The 23,820-nt window shown below is 41.3% G+C and overlaps 1 protein-coding gene across 5 annotated transcripts in view; it reads left to right on the top strand.

The window, feature by feature from the left end:
• Positions 1 to 23,490, top strand: part of MUSK (muscle associated receptor tyrosine kinase) — a 90,960-nt gene extending 67,470 nt beyond the window's left edge. For 2 of the 5 annotated variants that reach the window (XM_029920355.1, XM_029920354.1), the window contains 7 exons: positions 492 to 498; positions 8,007 to 8,270; positions 11,612 to 11,787; positions 18,858 to 19,059; positions 19,549 to 19,740; positions 21,079 to 21,227; positions 22,350 to 23,490. In XM_029920355.1, coding sequence (XP_029776215.1) covers positions 492 to 498; positions 8,007 to 8,270; positions 11,612 to 11,787; positions 18,858 to 19,059; positions 19,549 to 19,740; positions 21,079 to 21,227; positions 22,350 to 23,032 — 1,673 coding nt within the window. In that variant the 3' untranslated portion in view covers positions 23,033 to 23,490. Of the gene's footprint in view, positions 1 to 491; positions 499 to 8,006; positions 8,271 to 11,611; positions 11,788 to 12,448; positions 12,473 to 18,857; positions 19,060 to 19,548; positions 19,741 to 21,078; positions 21,228 to 22,349 lie in introns of all 5 variants that reach the window. The other 3 variants (XM_029920359.1, XM_029920358.1, XM_029920357.1) reach the window with 2 other exon arrangements.
• The last annotated feature ends 330 nt before the right edge of the window (positions 23,491 to 23,820 follow it).

Here is a 23,820-nt window from a genome sequence, read left to right as displayed (position 1 = left end):
TTCATTTTTCTTTCCTTACTTGTCCTTGAAATAGAAGCCTATCTAAGCTGAGTACCTCCTCCCAAGTACTATGGCTGGGTTCTCTTAGGCACTGACTGATGCATCTTCATGGTATTGAATCCTCCTTTTCCATCTCAACTTGAGGAGCCTTTCAGACACATGCATACCTCGGCCTCCTGGTATTTCACTGGGTTTCTCTGACAAAGTCCCTTGGTGGCTGGCGACAGGGCATCTGGAGCTGCCTGGGCTGATCATGCCTGAGGTGGACCCAGCCTGAGGGAATACAGTTCCTGGAGACCCTGTTTGCTCTTCGTCTCCTCCAAATATGCCTGTTGATGCAGTATCTGACCTCCTGAGGAGAACTTTCCAGAAACTTAGGGATTAGGGATATCAAAGCTATTTCTTGCAAATCTTAAGATTAAAATGTACTAACTTTTGTTTCTTTTTCCCTTAATGTGATTTCCTGGGGAACCTTACTTTCCTGTTAATAGAGTGGAGGTAAGATATGGTTGTTTTGTTGTGATTTTTTTGCTTCCATTTACTGTTACTTACTCAATACTGTAATCTTTCAGAAATTTCTAATTTCTAATCCTTTTAATACTCTTGCAAGATGATAATGAAGATGAAGATAGGTAACGTCTACTGAATACATACTATGTATCAGACGCTGGGCTAAGAACTTCACATGCATTATTTAAATTTATTCTGGGGCAACTGGGGGGCTCAGTTGGTTGAGCATCCGACCTTGGCTCAGGGTATGATCTCATGGTTTATGGGTTCAACTCCCGAATTGAGCTCTGTGCTGACAGCTCAGAGCCCGAAGCCTGCGTCAGATTCTGTGTTTCCCTCTCTCTCTGCATCCTACCCCAATCATGCTCTGTCTCTATCTCTCAAAAATAAAATAAACATGGGGCGCCTGGGTGGCTCAGTTGGTTGAGCCTCCGACTTTGGTTCAGGTCAGATCTCACGGTTCGTGGGTTCGAGCCCCGCATCAGGCTCTGTGCTGACAGCTAGCTCAGAGCCTGGAGCCTGCTTCCAGTTGTGTCTCCTTTTCTCTCTGACCCTCCCCCTCTCATGCTCTGTCTCTCTCTGTATCAAAAATAAATAAAACATTAAAAAAATGAAATAAACATTAAAAAAATTAAACTTATCCTCAGGACTTCCCTATGAAATAGGTACTATTATTACTCCTACTGTACAGAACAGAAACTAAGAGTTTCTTTGAGCTGGAGCACTCCAGTGACTTGCACAAACAGTATGTGATAGGCTTAGAAATTGAACCCAGAACAAACCCCCCAATTCCCACTCATAGTTTTATCCTGTAGATAAGAAAGTATCACCTTGTAATATAATAGTTTGCAACTTACAGTGTTTTATTCTCAGTAAAATTGGTGGACTTTCATAAAAACCCTATGAAGTGTCATAACTTTTTATCTAATTTTACAAGTAATAAAACTGAAATTCAGAATTATCAATTAATAACAGTAATAAGTATAATAGATGTTTTATGGTATATTTATGATCACCATTTTTTATATTAACATTTTGGTGACTGATAGACCAAGACCGATTAGTATCCCTATTTTTTAATAGAAGGAACCTGATACACTAGGAGCTGTCCAGACCACACAGCTGGCCAACTATAAAGCTGTCAATCTGAGCTCAGGTAGACAGACTCAAGAGCTTAGATTGGTAACTACTATACTGACCCAGATAGCACAGTAACTGAGCAGGACCTAGAACTCTCCCCTTTGAGTCTAATTCCATGGGATAAAATAAGTCATTGCATTAGAAAATTTGGTTAGTTCTTAAACTTGTGCCAATTCATGTAGCTCTGAAGCATTCATTCACTTATCACAGTTCTAAGAGACAGTCCTGTCCCCAAGGACTCTACAGTGAAGCTGAGTATCTACTGAACGGATATACAACATAAATGTGGTCAAGGTTAAATTAAAACACGAGCCACCAAGAGAAGAAATGCCATCTTTCCTTCACATGCCATTCATCCTTCATGTCCCTCCTATGCATTTTTATTTACTTTTAATGTTTATTTATTTTTGAGAGAAAGAGAGAGAGAAGGGGAGAGGCAGAGAGAGAGGGAGACACAGAATCTGAAGCGGACTCTAGGCTCTGAGCCTTCAGTACAGAACTGGATGTGGGGCTCGAACTTAGGAGTGGCGAGATCATGACTTGAGATGAGGTCAGATGCTCAATCTCCTGAGTCACTCAGGTGCCCCCTTCCTATGCACATTTAAACCATTAACTATTTCTGACATATTGGAAAGCAGAAAAACAAAACAACTTGTATGTATTCACTGCCCCCAAGGAATTTACATTTTTCTAGGGGTGCACATGTACACTCGAAGATTACAAGACAACATAATAATGGAAACATGAACAAATTCCAAGGACTCAAGGACAGAAACAGATCATCTGAATGCAAGTAAATGCAAGTGAAAAAATTTAAGCTCATTCGTAGTCAAATAAATGCTAATTAAAGAAAAAGTCCACACTGTTTATCACTGTGGTTACACAAGCACTCTCAAACCACTGCTAGGAAATTGCTGGAACCCCCTTGAGAGCATATGGCAGTTTTTATTAAGAACCTTAAGATGGTTGTATCTATGGATTGGATAAACCCACTTTTAGTAATTTATGTAAAGAAAATAATAAGTGTATGAGCAACAAAATTGAAAACAATAGTATATTTTTTTGTGAAATTTATGAGCAATGTCAATATCTACCAATAATGGAAATTGTGGTTTAATTTATCCACAGGTAAATGTGTATAATATCATGCTAACTAAAAATGCAGGCTACAGGGGTGCCTGGTACCTCAGTGGATTTTGCGTCTGACTCCTGATTTCAGCTCAGGTCATGATCTCACGGTTCGTGAGATGGGGCCTGTTGAGATTCTCTCTCCCCCTCTCCCTGCCCCGTGCACGTGCGTGTGCGCTCTCTTTCCCTCAAAATAAGTTTTTAAAAATGCAGGAGACAAAAGTATATTTACAGGATAATTCTAAATATACTGTATATACAACTCCGTATTATGTACATACACTATCGAGTATATATAAAACTATATATGCTCATGAATAGACTGATTATAACTGATATAGGTACAGATATGTAAAATATATAAAGTGTTTATATATTTGGCTAATATAATTTTCCATTTTTTAATTAAAATTTTTTTCTTTTTTACATCATCATTCCTTGTATCTTTATTTTACACAGAAACTCGACATGAATTTTAGTCCAAAAACTACAAGAGGTGTTTTTCAGAGGACACCATGTCCTTCTTGAGGACACGGGATATGGCCTTTCAGAAAAAGGATATTTGATCTCTGTCATAGAGCGGGGGTTGGCAAATGTCTTCCATAAAGGGCCAGATATAAAATATGTATTTGGCTTTGTGGCCATACAGTCTCTGTTGCAACTGCTCAGCTCCGCTGTTGCAGGGCAAAAACAGCCATGGGCGACTCATAAATGGTTGAACATGGCTCTGTTCCAGTAAACTGTTACTTATGGACACTGGAATTTAAATTTCATATCATTTTCACTTATTTTGATTTTTTTCACTTAAAAATGTCAACACCATTCTTAGCTCCCAGGCAGTATAAAAACAGGCAGTAGGTGGAATTTGATCTGCGGATTCTATTTGCTGACCCCCACCTTAGAGAATCAATTATACACAAAGACACTAGGCATGAAAGAATAAAAATTATTCCAGTTTCTTTTGGACGGTGGGTGTGGTATTGAACGCCGTCATCACACGTGTTAGGAAAGTACAGTTGCCCCCTAAGGAAACATTTGTAGGGCAGTCCCCCGTATTCACAGGTGGTATGTTCCAAGCCCCCAAGCCTGAAACACGGAAAAGCCTGAACCCTACATATACTATGGTTTTTTCCTATATATGCGTACCTATGATAAAGTTTGATTTATAAATTAGGCCTAGTAGGAGATTAACAACAGTAATCATACCACAGAACAGTGATAACGATATACTGTAGTGAAAGTTGCGACTGTGGCCTCTCGAGGTAGCTTATTTACTGTACTCACCCTTCCTGTGATGCTGCGAGAGGGGGAAATGCTTAGAGTCAAAGTGAATTGAGTGAGGCAGGTGGAAAGCGTAGCGTGAGGCGTGACCTTGTGACGCTGCCTCGTGGGCAGCAGCGTCTGTCTCTGGCCCCTGATTGCAGTTATGAAACCAGGGTGAGCGCAACGGCGGGTAAGGAGGAAACCCCGGGCCAGAGGACAGCTCTCAGGTGTGCCACGTCCAGGGAGGGTGGAAGAACGTGTGAGTCTCCACTGCAGGCGTGGGATGGCCTTAACCCAAACCAGCCTCAGCTGGTCCTCTGGACGTGCCCTTGGGCAAAGCAGCGGGCGTTCGAAGGGAGTGGAGGTCTCCTTCATAGAAACTGCAAGATCACGTTGAAAAGTGCTCTACTGGATGTGATTCCTTATCTGTTAAAGCAGAGAGAAATAAGAGTAAAGGCTCTAGTGAGAAGCCTTTAACTGTTCAGTCTGACCAAGCAGAGCTGTGTGTTTTAAGTTAAAGGAGGGACCTAAGATCATATATCCACTGCTGCCTCTAAGAAGAAAAAGTTTACAGAAAGGGAGGTCAGCCAGGTGTCATCTGTCAAGAGGCGAGAGAGGGACTGGCTCCGCGTGCAGCATGAACCGGCACTTCCGGAGCCTGGCCGGCAGACGGTTCCAAAATAACCGGCGTTCTGCGAACAGGGCCCTGGGACCTCTGCCCCGCTGTTCCGCTGTTCGAGGGACCGACAGGACCCGCTGCTTCTGGGGCTGCTCGCCCGTAGTCCCACGAGCTGGGAGCCGGGAAACACAGCTTCGGCTGAACAGGGAGGGGTCTCGTCATTTGCAAAAGAGAGCAGAAGACACCAGCGCAGAGTCTTAGCATTCATTTGTCCCTCAGTTTTCGCCCTGAGCTCCTGTAAAAATGTTTACTGACAGGGTTAGGAGGATGAGGGACAATGGACCCACATGCCTCCAGGTTTTGCCTCTAAAATTTAATCACTACAAAAAATTATAGGCTTATAAGTCTACGAAAGAGGAGAGGAGGAAAAAGTTGCTTAGACTCTGGAACTCTGGGCAGTCTTGATATATGTATATGTGTATGTGTATGTGTAGTACACATAACAGATAGGTATCTGGTCTGTATATCCTTGACCTCGCACAGCTGATCCTAGTATAGATATATTTCCGAAGCTAAGTCTTTAATGCCCCTGGGAACATCACGGAGGTACAGATAATTAGTAAGAGCCATATCCTCCGTGTTGTATGGTTTTTTCCAGCAGGCTAGCAGATTTCACAGGTTCCTTCTCTGCAGGCTGGTAGAAAGAACCACAATGACAGCCATGGTCTCATTTCCATTCAATACCTATTTTCCTTTTTTTTCCTTTTGTTTCTTTTTTCTTTCACATTATGTAGCTAATAAATAAATGAGGACTCAATACTGTCAGGCCAACTGAGGTTGTTCTAGAGATTTTTCTCAGGTTTTATTAAGCTAAGCAGCAGAAATACACAGAAAGAGATTGCTTGGTAATTGCTAGTAATTCTTATTTCGGAGGCTATTTTTATCCATTTTTCCTTTGTGTACCTTTTCTGTTTTATTTATTTTTTTTGCTTGTATAGTTAAAGGAAAAATCATGAATTTTTTAATTCAAAAACTACTTAAGGAAAAATAAAGACCGAGTCATTCAATGGTTAACACGTGAAGGCAGAACCCGGGTGAATAATGCTCAGCCCAGAGACGCAAGGGGAAATATTTAACTTTTACATGACACGGTTCTTGTTTTAAATGAAAAGAAGCCCACCTGCTTTTACCTATCCCCTCTTGATACAAAGGTATTATATTAATAGATGAGACTATGTGATACACCAGCTTGAAGTATTTCTGGGAATTAGGTATTCTTCTTCAGTTTCCTAGAGCCCACTTCCTTGCTTCTCTTGAACTTTCGTAGTGTTATCATAGACCAAGTTTCCCTGGGTGTTTGCTCAACCTTATCTGGCCCATGTTTTCATGAGAGCTTTCTGTTTTCTTATTCAAGACCTTCCTTTTTTTAAAAATGTGGATATGCACATTTAAAATTTAAAAATAAATGCGGATATTTATTTTTGAGACAGAGAAACAGGGCGCAAGTGGGGGAGGTGCGGAGAGAGAGAGGGAGACACAGAATTGGAAGCAGGCTCCAGGCTCTGAGCTGTCAGCACAGAGCCGGATGTGGGGCTCCGACTCAGTATGGGTGCTGCCGAGGCGAGCACTGGGGCTCCACTCAGGAGTGGCGAGATCATGACTGGAGAGGCCAGATGCTCTAACGACTGAGTCACCCAGGAGCTCCTAGGCCTTCGTTTTTAAAATGAACTACAAACTACAAATAATACAGTAAAATTCGAGTTGGTCAATTAGTAAAAGGCTAGTATGAATTAGAGGAAGATTCTATATTATAAAACATTATTTCAATGTACAGTATTTCTTGGAAGTTCATTATTTTATATGAATGAGCTGTATACCATTGAATAGATTTTCTTTAAACACCAGTCAATGATGGTTTCTAATCCAAGTATCACTTGATCGAATTCAAATGGGGTCTCTTCACAATTTAAAATTTTCCCACAAATTCCAATTTGTTTAATTTTCTTACCTTAAAATCCTTTATATAAAGATAACGAAATGTGAAATTCCAACAGTTGTACAAATATAAATGAGAATACAACTGAGTTTTTTGTCATTGTTAACAATATAGATCTAATGGAAAGCATCAGGACATGTTGAGACCGTCACAGTGTCTACAAATAGTAAGTGCTCAATAAATAGGTGGCCGGGGAGTATAGGAGTTACTACTGCAATTCCAAGAACTCCGCTAGGGGGCAGTGGATGAGTGCAGAGCGTACCAGCGGTATTCTTCCAGTCTGCCTATTATGCTCCTCAGTTGTTACAGCAGATAAGCTTCCAACCTTATTTTTGTGCTAGCACTTTAGAACTTCGACTTTGTCCTCATGTCTAACCCACTCACACACAATCTGAGTTCTGAATAATTGCTTAATGAGTCAACAGATTTGGTCCTTGGGGCTCTGGGTGATCACATGACTTTCCCCAAATCATGTAAAGAGAAAATAGCAAAGCGGAAGATGTTATTTAGCTCCTTTAAGAGCCATATCCAAGCTTCCACCTCCCTATGTGACTTTCTTTTTCTTCTTTAATGAAATGCTGGGAAGACGTCTGAGTGAGAGAATGTGAGTATGGATGGTGTTGTGAGGATGCATGTGTTCTTCAAAATTCAGGTACTTAACAGTCATAATACATAAACTATGCTCAAAAAGATGGCTCACCATGATTATTGTGCTTAATCATTTGTTAATCATCACGATGAATATGTTTTTAAGATGTCTTTTTACTTGCTTAAATCAGCTCTATTTGTTTTTTAATGTTTTTTATTTATTTTTGAGAGATAGAGACAGCACGAGCAGGGGTGGGTCAGAGAGAGAGGGAGACACAGAATCAGAAGCAGGTTCCAGGCTCCGAGCTGGCTGTCAGCACAGAGCCCGATGAGGGGCTCGAACCCACAAACCGTGAGATCATGACCTGAGCTGAAGCAGGAAGCCAGATGCTTAACCGACTGAGCCACCCAGGTGCCCCGAAATCAGCTGTATTTGTAAGAAGCATATGAGGTGGCTTAACTAAGAGTAACATTCTATTTATAGCGTAAATAATAAAAATATTCAAATCTTTTCAGTCCTTGATAGTTCTCAAAGCTGTCCACATCCATTTTCACATATGATCTCATAATAGCCCTCGGGAGTAGCTGGAGGTGGTGTAATTACAGCTAGAAACGAAAACAGTATTCGGCTAGAACATTTCAGCCAGTTTGCTAGTACAATCTTCTCCTATTTCTCTGAAGTGGAGGTGGAAATTGAAAAAAAAAAGACTGGAGACTAAGAAACATCACATGATGCGGTACGTTGCTCCTTTCTTCTTCCAGTAAACTACAGAAAGATAGCAAAGGCTACTGCGCTCAGTACAGAGGGGAGGTGTGCCGTGCCGTCCTGGCCAGAGACGCTCTTGTTTTCTTCAACAACTCCTACGCAGACCCTGCGGAGGCCCAAGAACTGCTGGTTCACACCGCCTGGAACCAACTGAAAGCCGTGAGCCCACTTTGCCGGCCCGCTGCGGAGGCTTTGCTGTGTAACCACATCTTCCAAGAATGCAACCCTGGAGGGGTGCCTACTCCTACACCCATTTGCAGGTAAAATGAAAGAAGGAGGAAATGGGAAAATTCTTGGATCACAAATAGCATGAGTGTTCAAAAGAAGCTGTCATGTGCAATGATACAGGCAAAAGGTAGCTTTTGTCCAAACTGAAGGTAATTAATTGGGCAGAATCCCTTCCATCTACATCCCTGATGGCCTTCTGTAACACAAGGGCTCTGGGCTTCTAGAAAGCGTCCTAAAAGGTACCATATTCTATTATACTTGTTATTGTTCACATTGTTATCATATTCATAAATACCCCTGCTTTCTATGAAATAAAAAAATACAAAATCCTGAACAAACATGTACCTCACGAGTAAGCTAAGATAGTGAAGAGAAAATGTCCATTTCAAATGTTTCAGTTACTTGTCAGTAAATATGAGATCTTGGTGAGTTCATAATATTATTTTATATCATATGTATATTATTTTAAAATACATTCCAGTCAATGCTCTTATTGAAGTACTAACATTTTTTTCTCAGGGGGGAGGGGTTGTAATAGTAATTTCTTTAAAACCCCCATACTCTTTAAACACAGAAATTCATAAATTCATATTCGATGGAATTATCTTTGCCTTTATTTACTTCTTATGGAGAAAAGATAGGAACCAATCTGGCTTTTGAACAAAGTTCAAACACTATTTGTAGGGGCGCCTGGGTGGCTCAGTCAGTTAAGCCTCCGACTTCAGCTCAGGTCATGATTTCACGTTCGTGGGTTCGAGCCCCGCGTCAGGCTCTATGCTGACAGGGAGCTCAGAGCCTGGAGCCTGCTTCCGATTCTGTGCCTCCCTCTCTCCTGCTCCTCCCTGCTCATGCTCTGAATTTCTCTGTCTCAAAAATAAATAAAACATTTTTAAACATTTTTTAAAAATTTTAAAAAACACTATTCGTACTCCTTTCTAGATTAATGTGACCTGGGCTGACCTTCAGTTTCCTCATCTGCAAAAGAGAGAGGATTAAGGATCAGCTGAACCCGTGGTCTATGTTAGAAACTGGCCTGACACTGTCTGCTTTTGAAGAAAACACATGACAACCACCAACACAGCACACTTCCACCTCTGTTTTGATAAAACCGGCCATTAGTTTTAGCTTTTACACTTGATTGCATCATCATACATACACCTGCCTGTGGAGAGCTCTGTTATGAATCCCTGATGCTGTCATTTATATCATAGAAAATCTTTCTTCTTTCTTAAGTTCTCAATTTTGATTCATCTCTTGTTCAGCTGGAGTACATGTAAGATTACATGTAAACATAATCTTGTGATCGTGTGTGTGTGTATGTATTTCTCACTGGCTATTTAGGTCTCATGCTACATTCAGTTTTCCTCAAAACCTTGTGCACTCTTAATTGTTTTTTTGGCTGTGTTGTAATGAAGAACACAGAGAGCAATCCTGAGTTTTGTTCCTTTGTAGGAATATTTTTCTCTTGCCAAATAGTAGGAGGGTTCTTTTTTAAGATCTGAAATTCATAATATTTTTAAAATTCATCAGGGAATAATTCCCTTTTCGTTCTTTTCTTTCCTATAATTAATACAAAAATAATGAATAATGTACTTAATTATCAGGTTTACCTCCTTCTTGTCCTAAGAATGTTTTCTTTTAGTACATCTTTGAGTAGTTTCCATTTTTTATGTGCTCTAGTTTTCTTATTAGGAAACATTATCTGTACCCTGGACTTCTTGCTGGCTCGTCCCCCTCAGCTGTCTCCTCAAACATCGTTTTCACCGTTCATGCATTCTGTCTGCATTCAGTTCTGACTCATAAAGTTTTCCTTTGTTACTTATTCAATGTCTGACAGTGACATTTCCTTGCTGGCTTTGATGACAACTTTAGTCTTGGTGTTGATTTCACTTCCTTGGGGCCTTTATTTTCTTCAGTTACTACTATGTTCAAGTTAACCTAGTTTTCAGTTTACTTTTCATTTCATCCTGATTTTTTTTTCCTTGTAAAAGACTCTGCTATAGAGGTCCTCTTTAATCCATGGCAATGGAAGCAAAACAAAACAAATAAAACTTTCTCTAATGTAGTCTTCCATTTAGAATAAAAAAATAACATTCCAGGGTATTTCCTTCCTCCACATGATGTGGGCTACGGAGTTTTTTCACCTGTCCCCTACTGATTTTTGCACAGTTTGCTGTCTGGATGCAGAAAAGTTGTGTTTGTGTGGCCCAAGGGTGGGACCCTGGCATAAGCAGAAGCTAAATAATTCTCCTCCGGTTCTTCAGGCTCTCAGAAGCCTTGGAAGCCTCACGGCTCTCCCTTCCACTGCGGACACGTCAAGAATTCAAAACCCTATTGTTCTTCTCATGACCCCTCCTGAATCCTATCACATTCATCCGTGCAGCCCTTTCATTCCACACATGGGCAGTTGGCCCTGACTGACAGGTGGTTGCCCAGAAAAGTGGCAGTGGAGGCGTGGCTGTTTTAAAAAGACGCCATTGTGACACCGATATGTATACGCATACCATACATACACACACACAGTTTCTTCCTCTCTGAATCCTTTAGGTATCGAATGAACAACATTGTTATTATCTCTAATTTCTTTAATAATCTTTAACTTCCTTTTATTTTTAACCCGAAATACCTTAATTTGGAGTTAACTAGGTTTCTCCTATGTAGTCTATCCTATTTTCTTATAGGATAAGCTTGAACAAATAGTAATGCACAAAATTCTAATCAATACAACTAGTCTTTCTTCAGCCTCTTCACTCATAATAAAACACATGGGTGAACAAAACGTTTCATATTTAAAGAGGCATCACTCTGGGAGATGGGCTAGGAGGCAGCTCCTCCCAGGCTCCGGTGGATAAGGACCCCTATGCCCTCCTGTAACCTGCCCGCCGGAAAGGTGGCGCTCTTCTGATGGGCGAAGCTTGCTGACACACCTGCTGTGCCCCTCGGTCCCTGCCCATTAGCCCTGAGATTTCAGGAGAATCTCTCAAGCTAGAAACTGACAACTTCTTCGTGTGTGTTTTGTAAACTCAGTGTGCCTTGCTTCTGTACCTTTGTATTAATTTTAATATGAATGTGAGAGAATGCATATCAGGGATTCCTAATCTATCGCCTTTTGAGCTTAAAAACTCTTTTCCCTCAGTAGCGTTAGCTACACTCTGAAAACCAAAGAAGACGGTATTTCATCTCAGGGATATACACTATGTTTCATAAAGTCTTGCATTATTTACTATAAAAGGATCCTTTCAAAAATGCTTTCTGCAAGAACAGACAATGGACTGTGATGAGGTTTTTGAAAATACAGAATCTAGGCTCTGCCGCAAATTTGGCTTTAATGTGCTATGATTCATCAAGTTTCGTTCTCCCTAAAATATTTTAGAGAATATTGCCTGGCGGTAAAGGAGCTCTTCTGTGCAAAAGAATGGCTGGCAACGGAAGAGAAGACTCACAGAGGCCTCTACAGATCTGGGATGCACCTGCTCGCCGTGCCAGAATGCACCACGCTCCCCAGCATGCACTGGGACCCCACGGCCTGCGCCAGACTGCCGTATTTAGGTATAGAGTTCTCTCAATATTTTAGAGGCCAAGACAAATTTACATTTTGAAGAAACTAAGTTGTGAGCTTCACTCTCCTAATATTTATGTTTCTAATTCATTTTTTGAGTTCTGCCCTTTGTAGATACCTAATCCCAGAATCCTACCGTCTATCCTAATTGCCCAGGTTAGCATAAGGGTTTACTCCATTTGGTTCAAAAAGAAATGAAAAGAGCACTCTTAACTGCTGCTTATTCATTCCTATTTCGTAAGGAGGTCTTATGAAAGCTTGTAACGTTTTTTTGGAATGTGCAGAGAATGGCTAAGAAACCTCATATTATGTCAGATGAGTGGAATAAAAGAATAGTCTCCCTTCTTAGCCAACGAAGCAGATTTCTAAGCATGCAAAAATAAGCCACATGGTTGAAAATGCTGATCTCACAAAACAAAGCTGAGTCGCTGCATGTTGTTTAATGAACTTCTTTTGTAGGGAGCCACGCTGTCAGCCCTAACAGGCCGCTTTAATTTCAATGACACAATCCTTTCATTCGAATGCAAAGCATGTTTACCAGTTGTATATTGAAAAACTGAAAGAGAGCTTGCGTTTCTTAGCACTTTCTCACAGAATATGTGAGAGATCGGGATGCTCATTTCAACCAAATTTTTGTCCTTTCCCCCTCAGATTATAAAAAAGAAAACTTAACAAGTAAGTAATTTTGTTTGTGCCCTTGAACCCTTACGTGTGTGTAACTGGATCCGTGCATGCGTATTTACACTCCCGCTACATGACGTCCAGAACAGATTGTATGTCCCGTCTCAGAGGCTGTTCTGCTGTGCTTCCTGGGGCAAAACAGGGGGGAAGACAGATCATCAGAGACCCCAGCGTCCAGCTTCTAATCAGGCCACGAAGAGCACCATATTCAGCGAGCGATACAAATAATATCCCCCTGCCCCAAGGTTATAACTTGCTTTATCTTTCCAATGTCTACAAAATAAGCAACTGAAAATGCCACTTTATGATTTTGCATTCTTGATTCTTATACCATCTAATTATTTACAGATGAAAACAAATACTTATTTCTTCATTAAGCTAATTTGCGATCTTCATTTGTGACAAGAGATCCTTCCTTTGCAAGATTGGTGTTTTTTAAGAGAGCTGATTACCAGTATGAAGTTTACAGGGTCAAATCAAATGGTTTTTTTTTAAAGGTTAATTTATTTTTGAGAGAGAGAGAAAGAGAGTGTGTGCACGGGCAGACAGAGAGGGAGACGCAGACTCCGAAGCAGGCTCCAGGCTCTGAACTGTCAGCACAGAGCCTGATGATGCGGGGCTCAAACCCACGAACTGTGAGATCATTACCTGAGCCAAAGTCAGATGCTTAACCGACTGAGTCACCCAGGTGTTCCCAAATCAGATCGTTTTAAAAGTGGGTGCCTCCACATCCTTAGGAAGTAACTCAAGAAGATTGCTTGGAAAGAGAGGTCCTACACAGGAAGTTGAATCAGACGATGCTTTAACCCTCCCACAATGCAGAAATCTTCAGAATGAAATTGGAAAGGTTTTTCATTTCAATTAACTTCCTCTGATTTGAGCTTTCTAGGGCTTCAATCATATTCATTTCCTACGATGTATATTCTAGACCTAATTGCCTCTGCACGTGGCTAAGTGCCAGGCCTTGATTTTACCAGCTTCCTTCAAGAACTAAGACATAAAGTATTAAAGGAAGAATGCTACTGGTCCCACTTGAATCACTCAGCATTAATAAATAAGAGTGAAACCCTATAAATCCATTACTCTGTAAGCCTGTCAAATTGTTATTTCCAAATTGAAGGAATGAAAAAGAAATGCTTCAATCCTTTGTCATATAAGTAGCTAAGCTCTAGTTTGACTGGACTTTTCATTGGTGACTGTGGTCTTTGCTATCCTTTGTTTATTCATTCGTCCTTTCAAGCACTCATTGGGGGTTTACCGTGAGGAAGGCGCTGACCTTCAGTCCTAGCTAGACCAGACAGGAATGCACACAGAAAGTTCCCATATTTCTGCCTTGCACACCGATTATAAAAATTGTTGGCTACAATTAGCTAACGGCAAACCAATTTCCTACTCTTAACCTACTTTTATGAAGTCTTTGGTACATGTCAGAAAATGAACGCCAAATCTCATACACTGATCATTCCACCTGACCGTGTCTCAGAGAATTGTCTACAAGTGTGCTCCCTGGTTAAATGCAGTTAGTATTAAAGAAATTGGCTTGAGCTTCTCAGGTAGGTTGATAGTTAAGCAAAGAAGTCATCTTTATTCGGTAGAGTGTCCTTATTTTATGGAATCTATAAAGTCCTCAAGTATCTCTTGAGGAGTTTCTTGATTTCTGAGTAAACTCTATTAAGGATATTTCCCAGTTCATTTAGAAGGGTGATGGAAGATTTTTTTTTTTTTGCTTGAATACACACAGTAGGATTTCAGTAGTTTTCATCTGTATAACTTCTTCTGCTGAAGTGAAATCTGTTTTTGAGTTTGCAGTGTCCTTGTACTGCACTTTGTCTGCGAACCAGGCTTGTCACTACTGCTGAGTTCCCCAAGGCTGCACGTACTCCGGGTATTTCCTCAGATGGGCTGGTGGGTGACAGAGCCTGTTTCTTTGCAAACGTTCAGATTAGCTTGCGTTCCCCTGGACAGCTGAAAGCTAGATGAGCCGGATATAGTGTTGAGCGACATTCTCTCAGTGACCCATTCATGTGATTTCACTCTTTTCCAGCTTCTAGGTTTGGAAATGACTGGTCGTCTGGTAGGAGTCTGGTTACTTTTTCTTATAAGCAATGTGTTCCTGTTTAGAAAGCAACTTTGAGATTTTCTCTTTTTCCCTGTTGTCTGCACGGTGGCAATCCTATGTAATGGGGCGTTACTGAACACCTCTCTCCAACTCTGCATTCAGGACTTTGTCTTGGTAGCTTGAAATCAGCCATAGAAGTCAGGCCCCAGGCAGGTGATCTTTCTAAAGCAAAAAGCTTGGGGCGCCTGGGTGGCTCAGTTGGTTACCTGTCCGGCTTCGGCTCAGGTCATGATCTCATAGTTGGTGGGTTTGAGCCCCGAATCAGGCTCTGTGCTGACATCTAGCTCAGAGCCTGGAGCCTGTCTTCAGATTCTATGTCTCCCTCTCTCTCTGACCCTCCCCTGCTCATGCTGTCTCTCTAACTCTCTTCAAAATAAATAAAACATTAAAATTTAAAAAAAAAAAAGCAAAAAGCGATCATGCCACTCCACTGTTAAAAAACCCTCTGATGATTCTCTCCATTTACGACAAGGCCAAGTCCAAATTACCCACCTCGGCGTGCAAGGCCTTTTATGACCCAGACCCGGTATCTGCAGCCTGACCTAGACACACCCCCCGACTCAACAATGAAACTTACAGGTGCACTTTTAGGAAAGCAGGCCAGCTGCTTGGTTTAGACTCTGATACATGCTACTCCTTCTTTGCAGAATTCTACCTCCCTACCCGCCCCTCCTCCTGCTCCATCCACACACATATACCTTCTGCTGGTCGTTCCCTTTCTATTCAACTTATTTCCTCCAGAAAACCTACCTAGTTTGCCGAGACCTGGAGCTGAGCTGCCCCAGGCTGCTCACAAGCTAAGTCTTGCCACACTTCTTACGTTTTATTATAATTATTGGTTTACAAATTATTTCCTAGCTAAATATCTTGACACAAAGACTTGTCATGTCTACTACAGGACTCACGAGACCTAATATCAATATTAACTTCATGAACACTTTAATGTATGGATGAACGAGTGAATAAACACTCCCCTGATGATCCAAGTAAAAGAGCGGAGGTAAAACTGATGAGAGGAGAAAAAGATAAAAAGACATGAGCTCCAGATCAAAAATTTGGAGCCAAAGAGATAACTGATGTCGCTCTAGGAAGTCCACAGCAAACAAATCAGAAGGAACAAACAAGGGGGGGCGCCTGGGTGGCTCAGTTGGTTGAGCGGCCGACTTCGGCTCAGGTCATGATCTCATGGATCATGGGTTCGAGCCCCACATCAGGCTCTGTGCTGACAGCTCAGAGCCTGAAGCCTGCATCAGATTCTGTACCTCCCTCTCTCTATGACCCTCCCCTGCTCACGCTGTCTCTCTCTTTCTCTCAAAAATAAATTTAAAAAAACATAAAAAAATTTTTAAAAAGGAACAAAGAACCACAAAACTATTCAGAAAGGAAGATATGATTAAATCCATATAACAAAATTATTGTTCAAACAATGCCAATTTTTGCATTTTGAAATGATTCTTACTAAGTCATCATGGATCACTCTGTTAATATGTGTGATATTTTTTTGAGAAAGACAGAGACAGAGTAAGAGCAGGGGAGGGGCAGAGAGAGAGGGAGGCACAGAATCTGAAGCAGACCCCAGGCTCTGAGCTGTCAGCACAGAGCCTGACGTAGGGCTCAAACCCACAAACCATGAGATCATGACCTGAGCCAAAGTTACATGCTTAACCAACTGAGCCACCCAGGTGCCCCAATATGTGTGATAATTTTGATAAAAGAAAAAATTATCCTATATTTACTAATGAGATTATACTACAAATTTTACAAATTCTATTGCATTCCTTTCCATGCTAAATAAGGTATGAACTGCCCTTTAAAATCCAGATACAAAACTAGTCCCCTATTCCTGCGTTTCAATGATTACTCCTACTTTACTATTAGCAGGAAGTCTAGCTTTCCAATTTAAGCCCTCCTCCTCACCAATCTTGGATTGATTGTTTTTAAACACCTTCGGATGACTCAATCTAAAGAAAGTCAGATGGGCTTTCAAGCCGATCATAAAGGAGCCTGGGAAGGCCAAGTCCACTGTGGCTGTGACACCCGATGAGAAAGGCTGTCATTGCCCCGGAATGCACCACTGTGCTGTTCTCCCAGTCCCAGTCCTGTGCGGATGTTCTTCCTGTCTCAGAAGTGACCAAACTTGACCTCTATGGGCTTTAAAACCGTTTGCTAGTTACTTGTGCTCAGGTCGTGAAAACTGTCCACTCCCACACCAAGAAGTCATACGTGGGCACCCCTTGTCACCTCTGCTTTTGCAAGTGTCCTATTTCAAATGCCCTTAGGCATCTGCCGCAATAAGAGTTTTCTTTTGATTTTGTGGCACGTTATGTGAATACGTTTCCTTATACCAAACACGTAATTCTTTTGCTATATCACAGCCACTCTCTAACATTTCGCTTAGGATTGTTTCAGTCTAGGTTCCTTACTCTAGGTATGCACTTTTCTTTTGTGCTAATGTCACCAGGGTGTGATATTAGTTTTATAATAACTTCCTAAAATAATTTCCCAGATTCTTCTCTTACTGTAACATTGTATAAAATCTGGAAATTTTATTTCTTCTGAGACCAAAAGAATGTCTCCATGATTCTATAATGACTTTTAAATGTCCTGGTTATGACTATCTTCAGATTCTCTGCTTGTTCAAATTTGGCACTATAGTGCTATAATTTTTCTAAAGATTTAAAAAACGTTATTGCCCAATTACATTCTACTGTCATAACTCCTTTACCATTCCTAATTTCATGTTTGTGCTTTTCTTATCTTTTAAAAATTAAAATTCTACTTACTAGACTACTTTATAAAGATAAGACGAACTCATGACCTATTTTTAAATTCTAGCATTTGTGGTATGTGTATTCTAACTTATTAATTACTGCTTGTACATGACTGTTACTTTATCATCTATTTTTCTGTTTTCTGTAGTTTTTGTTTCTTTTCCAAAAGCCTTGAGTTAAACCTCTAGTTCATTCACTTTCCTCCTTTTTATCTAATGCAAAGAGACAACACTGAGTTTACTGTTGAGCATGGCTTTGGCCAAAGCTCTTATATTCTATCAGAAAATTATTTTCTAATCTATCACTGTGGCTACTTTTTAGTCTTTGATTAAAAAGTTATTGAATTTTTTAATTTTTCTAGATATCCCGTTAGAGGTATTTTTAGATTTTACTATTAATAGATTTTACTATTAATAGATTTTACTATTAATTTCATTTTAGTCAAGGAACAGTCCACGTAATTTCTGCCTTTGAAATCTGAGATTTATTTTGTGGCCGGACGAACAATCACGTCTGTCAGTATTCCGCAAATATTTGAAAATAGGGCTTGTTCTCTCTGTGTAGGATACAAAGTACATTGTTTGCTACTAGAATATTCTTATCAATTATATTATTAAAATACTCTGTATCCATGTTTTTGTCTTTACTCAGTCAATTAAAATGTAAATTAATAAAGTTGTTTTAATAGATACACAGTGGACTTTGCCCTCCACAGAGTGATATGAACATGGCATCTGTCGGCTTCCAGGGTAATGCAGATTTTACTTTGTTTTCATATTGTGTTGACCTTTTTTTTTTTAATTTTTAATGTTTATTTACTTTTGAGAGAGTGGGAGACACAGAATCCAAAACAGGCTCCAGGCTCTGAGCTGTCAGCACAGAGCTCGACACAGGGCCCGAACCAAAGAACTGCAAGATCATGACCTGAGCCAAAGTCAGATGCTTAACCAACAGAGCCCCGCAGGCGCCCCTGCATTGACCTTTTCAATAGGAGTTTGACAGTTCAATTTTTAGATGAACTAACTTCTCATTTGTGTCTAATATTTCCACTCTTCACCTTCTATTATTTTTGTTTTGTTTGCAAATCAACAGTAAATGTGTGTAAAAGCTCAGCTTTAGACAGCCCTGACCTCAAATATAATTTCAGGAAATTATTTTATTTCGTAACTGAACAGTTTCCATAATTGTCAGGTCATAAAAACATGATGCAGTGTAAGAAGCACTAACCCAAAAAAATATTTCCTTTCTCTGGGTCTCATCTTTAAAATTCTGTGATTCTGTAAGTTGGATTTACTTACAACTAGATCTCTGGATTCTTACACTTGGACTTTAGAGATATATTACCAGGAAGGACCTGATCCATAAAAATGTATCCTTAAAATTAAATTTAGATTACTAAACTTGCTTGAATTTAGCAAAGACGGCTTGAATGCAGAACTGCTTCTTAAAAGTTTAAGAATGAATGAAAAGATTTATTGTTCACTTACAGCATTCCCACCACTGACGTCCTCAAAGCCGAGTGTGGACATTCCAAATCTGCCTTCTTCTTCTTCTTCCTCCTTCCCTGTCTCACCAACATACTCCATGACTGTAATAATCTCCATCATGTCCAGCTTTGCAATATTTGTGCTCCTTACTGTAACTACTCTTTATTGCTGCCGAAGACGAAAACAATGGAAAAATAAGAAAAGGTGAGGTTCTAATTTAAGCTAATCACCTGTAGTAATGGATTAAAACCTACAGACTTAATACAGGCACTGGGGATGGGAAGAGGGGTCTATAGAACATGGCCAGTCTCTTTAGGACGTCCGTGGTCTTGCCTTAAGGTCAAGCACCCCACCCTGATCTTTAAAAATATCAATAACTTTTTGCATAGAATCACATGTCCTAAGGTTAACTTTTCATAGTAGAGAGAATCTAAACAATAATTTGGAAGCATATGGCTACTCCTGCTCAGCCCCATTGCTGTCCCCCATGGGATAGTGACAAAGTTCCTACGAAAATGTGCTTTTTGACTCCAAACAAAGTATTTCTTGCTCTAAAACAGAAATATCTTCAGCTGTCTTAGTAGAATCTGTTTTGTTTCCTCCTAGCATCCTCTCTCTTTAAAACGCAAGCCTGAGTACAAAGACCTCACCTCACCTTGAGCTCATTTTTGATCTTGCCTGTCTCATCTGCAGAGAGTCAGCGGCGGTAACCCTCACCACGCTTCCTTCTGAGCTCTTACTAGACAGACTTCATCCCAACCCCATGTACCAGAGGATGCCACTCCTTCTGAATCCCAAACTGCTCAGCCTGGAGTACCCAAGGAATAACATTGAATATGTGAGAGATATTGGAGAAGGAGCATTTGGAAGGGTCTTTCAGGCAAGGTAAGGTTACCCACGTGAAAGATCTTTCCAGATGCCTATGCTGAATGTATGATACTTATTATCAAATAATTCTTCACATCATTAACCTCATCTTACAGAGTGCTATACTTTGAGTGTTAATAGTTTTTCCTCTCTGTTGAAAAATAGGGCTGGTAGAAGTAGAAGAAGAGAATCTTCATTTATGCTGTATTCAAATTATAAGCAATTAGCAAAGTTTAATCATATTTCCTTTCCACAAATAATTTTATCATACATTTTAATCATAATTTCCTGCCTTCTTTTTAGTAAATAATTCTAAAATTTACTCCTCTTTCATTTCCTATTGCTATATTCCTCACTTCATTTAAAATTGACTTTGAACTACTGTTTCCATTTAAGAATTCAGACCCTTGGGGCACCTAGATGGTTCAGTCAGTTAAGCATCTCATGGTTCATGGGTTCGAGACCCACAATGGGCTCCATGCTAACAGCTCAGAGCCTGGCGCTTGCTTCAGATTCTATGTTTCCCTCTCTCTCTGCCTGCCCCCTGCTCTTACTCTGTCTCTGTCTGTCTCTCAAAAATAAATACACACTAAAAAAAATTTTTTTAAGAATTCAGGGTCTGACACATGTAGACATTAAATGGATGTCCATGGAATGGCAAAAACAGAAAAGGGAAAAAATATGAAAATGCCAGAATACAATAAACTCAAGGAAGGAGTATACATGGAGGTCAATACTAGCCCATTTACTGCCTTTCTGAGAAGTGGAACAAAAATACCCTTTCTGCGTGGATATGGCTCAAGACACACAACTGGACCAGAGAACGTGGACTTGGTTTTCATCACTTGGTTGTCACTTTGTCCTGGTGTTCTTGGGCAGGACACAACCTCAACTCCACTCATAGTGGCCCTGGTATGGAGGTTACATAATTAATGAAAACCTCACACAAATACTTATTGGGAACCAAAAGTATGCAAGGCACCATTTGAGGCTTTAGAGGGATATAAAGATGAATAAGCCATGGTCTCTGCCTTCCAGGAATTTAGACTCTGGCCAGACTTTAAGGGTTTAGGATGGTAACAGCAATCTCACTAGATCTGTGTACTTTAGAATTCCTGAAATGTACAAATAATGCATGTTTCAAACTTAATCTGCATTGAAAATAGTCGCAGTGATTCTTATTAATTGGAGTCAAGGAGTTTTAAGTACGATCTACTGCTGGCATCTTCCTCTGATTCTGTGGCTCTGAGAACGGCTGTAGACGTAGAGGGAATGTATACGAATGTGTGTAGATTAACGCGGATATGTGTAACGTTCCCGATCTTTGATTTCTTTCTAAACAAACGTATCTCTCAGGGCTCCGGGCTTACTTCCCTATGAACCCTTCACAATGGTGGCAGTGAAGATGCTCAAAGAAGAAGCCTCAGCAGACATGCAAGCGGACTTTCAGAGGGAGGCAGCCCTCATGGCAGAATTTGATAACCCTAACATTGTGAAACTCTTAGGTATGAATACAGAAACGAAGAAATGCATTGTGCCCCCCAAACAGAGGCTTCCCAAGTTTTCCTCCTTTATCCTACATGGGTGCTCGTTCCTTCACTTCTTCGTCATCCCTGTTCCTCTCCATATATCTTCTGCCCCAGGGAGTGGAATGTTCCATTAAATAACCTCCGTTCAAAACATTACCTTTTTTTTTCCAGTTACTCAGAGAAATACGTTGTCATTTCTTTAATTTTCTCTCTAGAATATATAACTACACTGATTGCTGAATCCCTGGAACTAAAAACCAGGCCCAATATAAATAAGCCAAGATAATAGTATTCACTATTACTCTTCCTTTTTGTACAGAGACTTTTAGTTTTTGCCTGAAAAAAGAAAAATGGGTTTAATAATCTATTTTTGGTGATGTGAAATTGTGCCTAAATGATCTAATATTTCAAGGTGTCCTATTTCCCTCTCAAATGGAGTAAGAATTTAAGATTTGCAAAAGTCTGGCTGGCACTAACCCCGAGACTCTCTTAAAATTTTTTTTTCTTTCTACAATGAACATCCTAAAACCTAAATTTTGAAAAGTTTTACCGAGATTCTGGACTAAGATTTTCCCCTAAGATCTTGGGCTATTTGTGTTAACTTTTCCAAATTGCATACATCTTCCTTACCATCCTTCTCCACAGAAGTAGCAGAAACAACTCTCTTACATGCTCAAAGCAAACACCATTTATAAGTCCACTCATCAAACACGTGCCAAGTACTTGCTGTGCCACACAAGTGGTAGGTGTGCGGGATTTTAAAAAAGAATAAAACATGACTTCTTTCAGAGCGCTAAAATGTTGGAGGAGAAACCTCAGACAAATGGATGATTGTCACAGGAGCGTAGGTCTTCCACTAAATCTGATACATGCAGTGTCCACAGTGAGGGCATTTAGCAAGAGAGACAGATAAGCTGAATCTTAAAAGGTAAACAGGAGATGTTGACCCAAACCAACGGGGTTGGGGTTCGAGCGCGGTGCGGTCCACAGAAAACCACGGCCCCCTATTTTCTGATCTGGCCACGTGCTCTGGCAGCGCTCTTTCCAGCGCGTCACTTTAGCCACCCAGCCTAACCAGGGCCGTGATTTCGGTTGCAGGCGTGTGCGCCGTCGGGAAGCCCATGTGCCTGCTCTTTGAATACATGGCCTACGGCGACCTCAACGAGTTCCTCCGCAGCATGTCCCCACACCCTGTGTGCAGCCTCAGCCACAGCGACCTGTCCGGGAGGGCCCAGGCCGCCAGCCCGGCCTCGCCGCCGCTCTCCTGCACCGAGCAGCTGTGCATCGCCAGGCAGGTGGCCGCCGGCATGGCTTACCTCTCGGAGCGCAAGTTCGTGCACCGGGACCTGGCCACCAGGAACTGCCTGGTGGGCGAGAACATGGTGGTGAAAATCGCCGACTTTGGCCTCTCCAGGAACATCTACTCGGCGGACTACTACAAAGCCAACGAGAACGACGCCATCCCCATCCGCTGGATGCCCCCCGAGTCCATCTTCTACAACCGCTACACCACCGAGTCGGACGTGTGGGCCTATGGCGTGGTCCTCTGGGAGATCTTCTCCTACGGCCTGCAGCCCTACTACGGCATGGCCCACGAGGAGGTCATCTATTACGTGCGCGACGGCCACATCCTCTCCCGGCCTGACGACTGCCCCCTGGAGCTGTACAACCTGATGCGCCTGTGCTGGAGCAAGCTGCCCGCAGACAGACCGAGCTTCCCCAGCATTCACCGAATCCTGCAGCGGATGTGCGAGAGAGCCGAGGGGGCGGTGGGCGTCTGAGCGCGGGGACCCCGGGACGCCCTGCAGGCCCAGCTCAGACCCTGGAAGCCTGAGGAATCGGAGCCGCTTCCCCGCCAGGACGCCAGCACCGGGGACCGCTACGCGCTGGGGGCAGGCGGACGGAGCCACGTGCAAGGGGTGCCCTGAGCGCGCGAGCGGTCACGGGCAAGGGGCGTGGCGTCAATTTCTCACGAAGAACAAAGCGCAGAAATCATCCCGTAGGCCACTCCAACTTGGAAAGGCAGACTAGGACAGATTTCACGGGTAAAAAGAGCATCCTCTTCGGTTCCTGACTCGGCTGGCAGCACAGTGAGACTCTGCTGGATTAAATTTTAATATGAAATGTGATCCCGAGCTTCACGTTCAATAGAGTTTACTCCTGTCTATATGGAAGTAGGGTATCTTTCTGTAAGACATTTAGGTAAAGCACGGAACACTAAGAAGAAAAATCTGTTCATTGTCTCCCCACCCAAAGATGACGGGTGCTGGGCTTGTTTTTGTTTTTTGTTCTTTTTTTTTTCAATTGAATTTCTTTCTCGCACTTATGCGTAATTTTGTATTTGTATTCTCCGGAGTTGTGGTTATACTTTATTGATAGAGGGCTTCTAAGGAATAAAATGATAAAGCAGTAAGGCTATATCCCTACTGTGATTTTTAGCTTCTTTTCTGTCTTTCTGTTTCTTCTCCTTTGGAAGTTTTTCCTTTTCTGGGCATTTGTCCTAAATTTCATCTGCTTATTTTTTTTCCTACAGTTTTTCTGAAAAATGTTCTTGTGTCTCATTAATTTA

The sequence above is a fragment of the Suricata suricatta genome, chromosome 13, assembly GCF_006229205.1.
Source record: "Suricata suricatta isolate VVHF042 chromosome 13, meerkat_22Aug2017_6uvM2_HiC, whole genome shotgun sequence".
Lineage (NCBI taxonomy): Eukaryota > Metazoa > Chordata > Mammalia > Carnivora > Herpestidae > Suricata > Suricata suricatta.
This window is presented reverse-complemented; position numbering and strand designations above follow the sequence as displayed.